At 39.9% G+C, this 1,047-nt stretch overlaps 1 protein-coding gene across 1 annotated transcript in view; it reads left to right on the top strand.

Annotated features, from left to right (window-relative positions):
- Nucleotides 1-648: 648 nt before the first annotated feature.
- Nucleotides 649-1,047, top strand: part of M421DRAFT_425527 (DDE-domain-containing protein) — a gene marked incomplete at its 5' end in the record, with an annotated part of 6,377 nt that continues 5,978 nt past the window's right edge. The window contains one exon of the mRNA XM_033594100.1: nt 649-786. Within this exon, the coding sequence (XP_033443892.1) occupies nt 649-786 (138 nt within the window). The remainder of the gene's footprint in view (nt 787-1,047) is intronic.

The raw sequence follows: 1,047 nt of genomic DNA, 5'->3' as shown, positions 1-1,047 counted from the left end.
CTAGAAGAGAAATTGCAAGCGCATACTACCAGCTAAAGCTGGGACATAGATACAACAAAGCATATCTACACAACATACAAAAAACAGAAAGCTCTAAATGTAGCTGTAGATATACACAAACACCTTAACACCTACTGCTTAGCTGTAGAAACTATAGAGAAGCAAGAAAGAAAATAAAGAGCAGCCTATAGGAGACAAGACTTACAATGTCTCTTCTCCTAGACACAAACAGGGGAATCTAAGCTACACTAGCTTTTATTCAAGAAACTAAAGTAGGCACACGCAAGTAGTACCTACAGCAAACAATAGACAACTAATTTCCTTAGTTTATAACTAGAGCACAGGCTCTCACTATATATCTACAAACCTAGATATACTATTCCCTTACACAGAAAAAACTTGTAAATTACTAGAGCAGACCCACTGCTCTCGTCCTATATAGTCTTAGACTCACACAGGACGTTAAACTAATCAATCAATCAATCAATCAATCAATCAAACCGAGCTGGTCATATCACCAAACCAGTTAAAATCTGCCAAGACTAACACAACTTCGCACTTCACAGTATGTCTTAACAACATCACGACCTATTGCTTCAACACAAAGGGAGACTGCAGCTTGCTCTCCAGGCCTACAATACCAGATAGTTTCAGAGCCATCGGGCTGCTGCTGCTGCATTCAACGTTAACCAACGCAGGCTCTCTGAACGCGCTAGCAATACTCCATTTCAACTCAACGTACGCGCAAACTGCCAGAAGCTTACTGCAACTAAAGAGCAGACAATTGTCTAATATATCCTTGACCTTAATTTGCGAGGATTTGCGCCTCAGCTGTGTGAGGTGGCAGATATAGCTAATAAACTATTAGGTGTGTGTAGTAGGGAGCCTGTTAGTAAACTCTAGGCTACAAGATTTGTAACACGTTTAGATTAGCTTAAGATAGTGTTTAACTAAGCAAAGGATAGACAGAGGATACTACAGGAAGATCCTAAGGTAATTAACACTGTAAAGAAAGTAGGGGAAGGACTAGACTACTTTCTTCCTAGT

The sequence above is a fragment of the Didymella exigua genome (genome assembly GCF_010094145.1).
Source record: "Didymella exigua CBS 183.55 unplaced genomic scaffold M421scaffold_47, whole genome shotgun sequence".
NCBI lineage: Eukaryota > Fungi > Ascomycota > Dothideomycetes > Pleosporales > Didymellaceae > Didymella > Didymella exigua.
The sequence above is the reverse complement of the archived record's forward strand: the minus strand, read 5'-3'. Positions and strand labels throughout refer to the sequence as shown.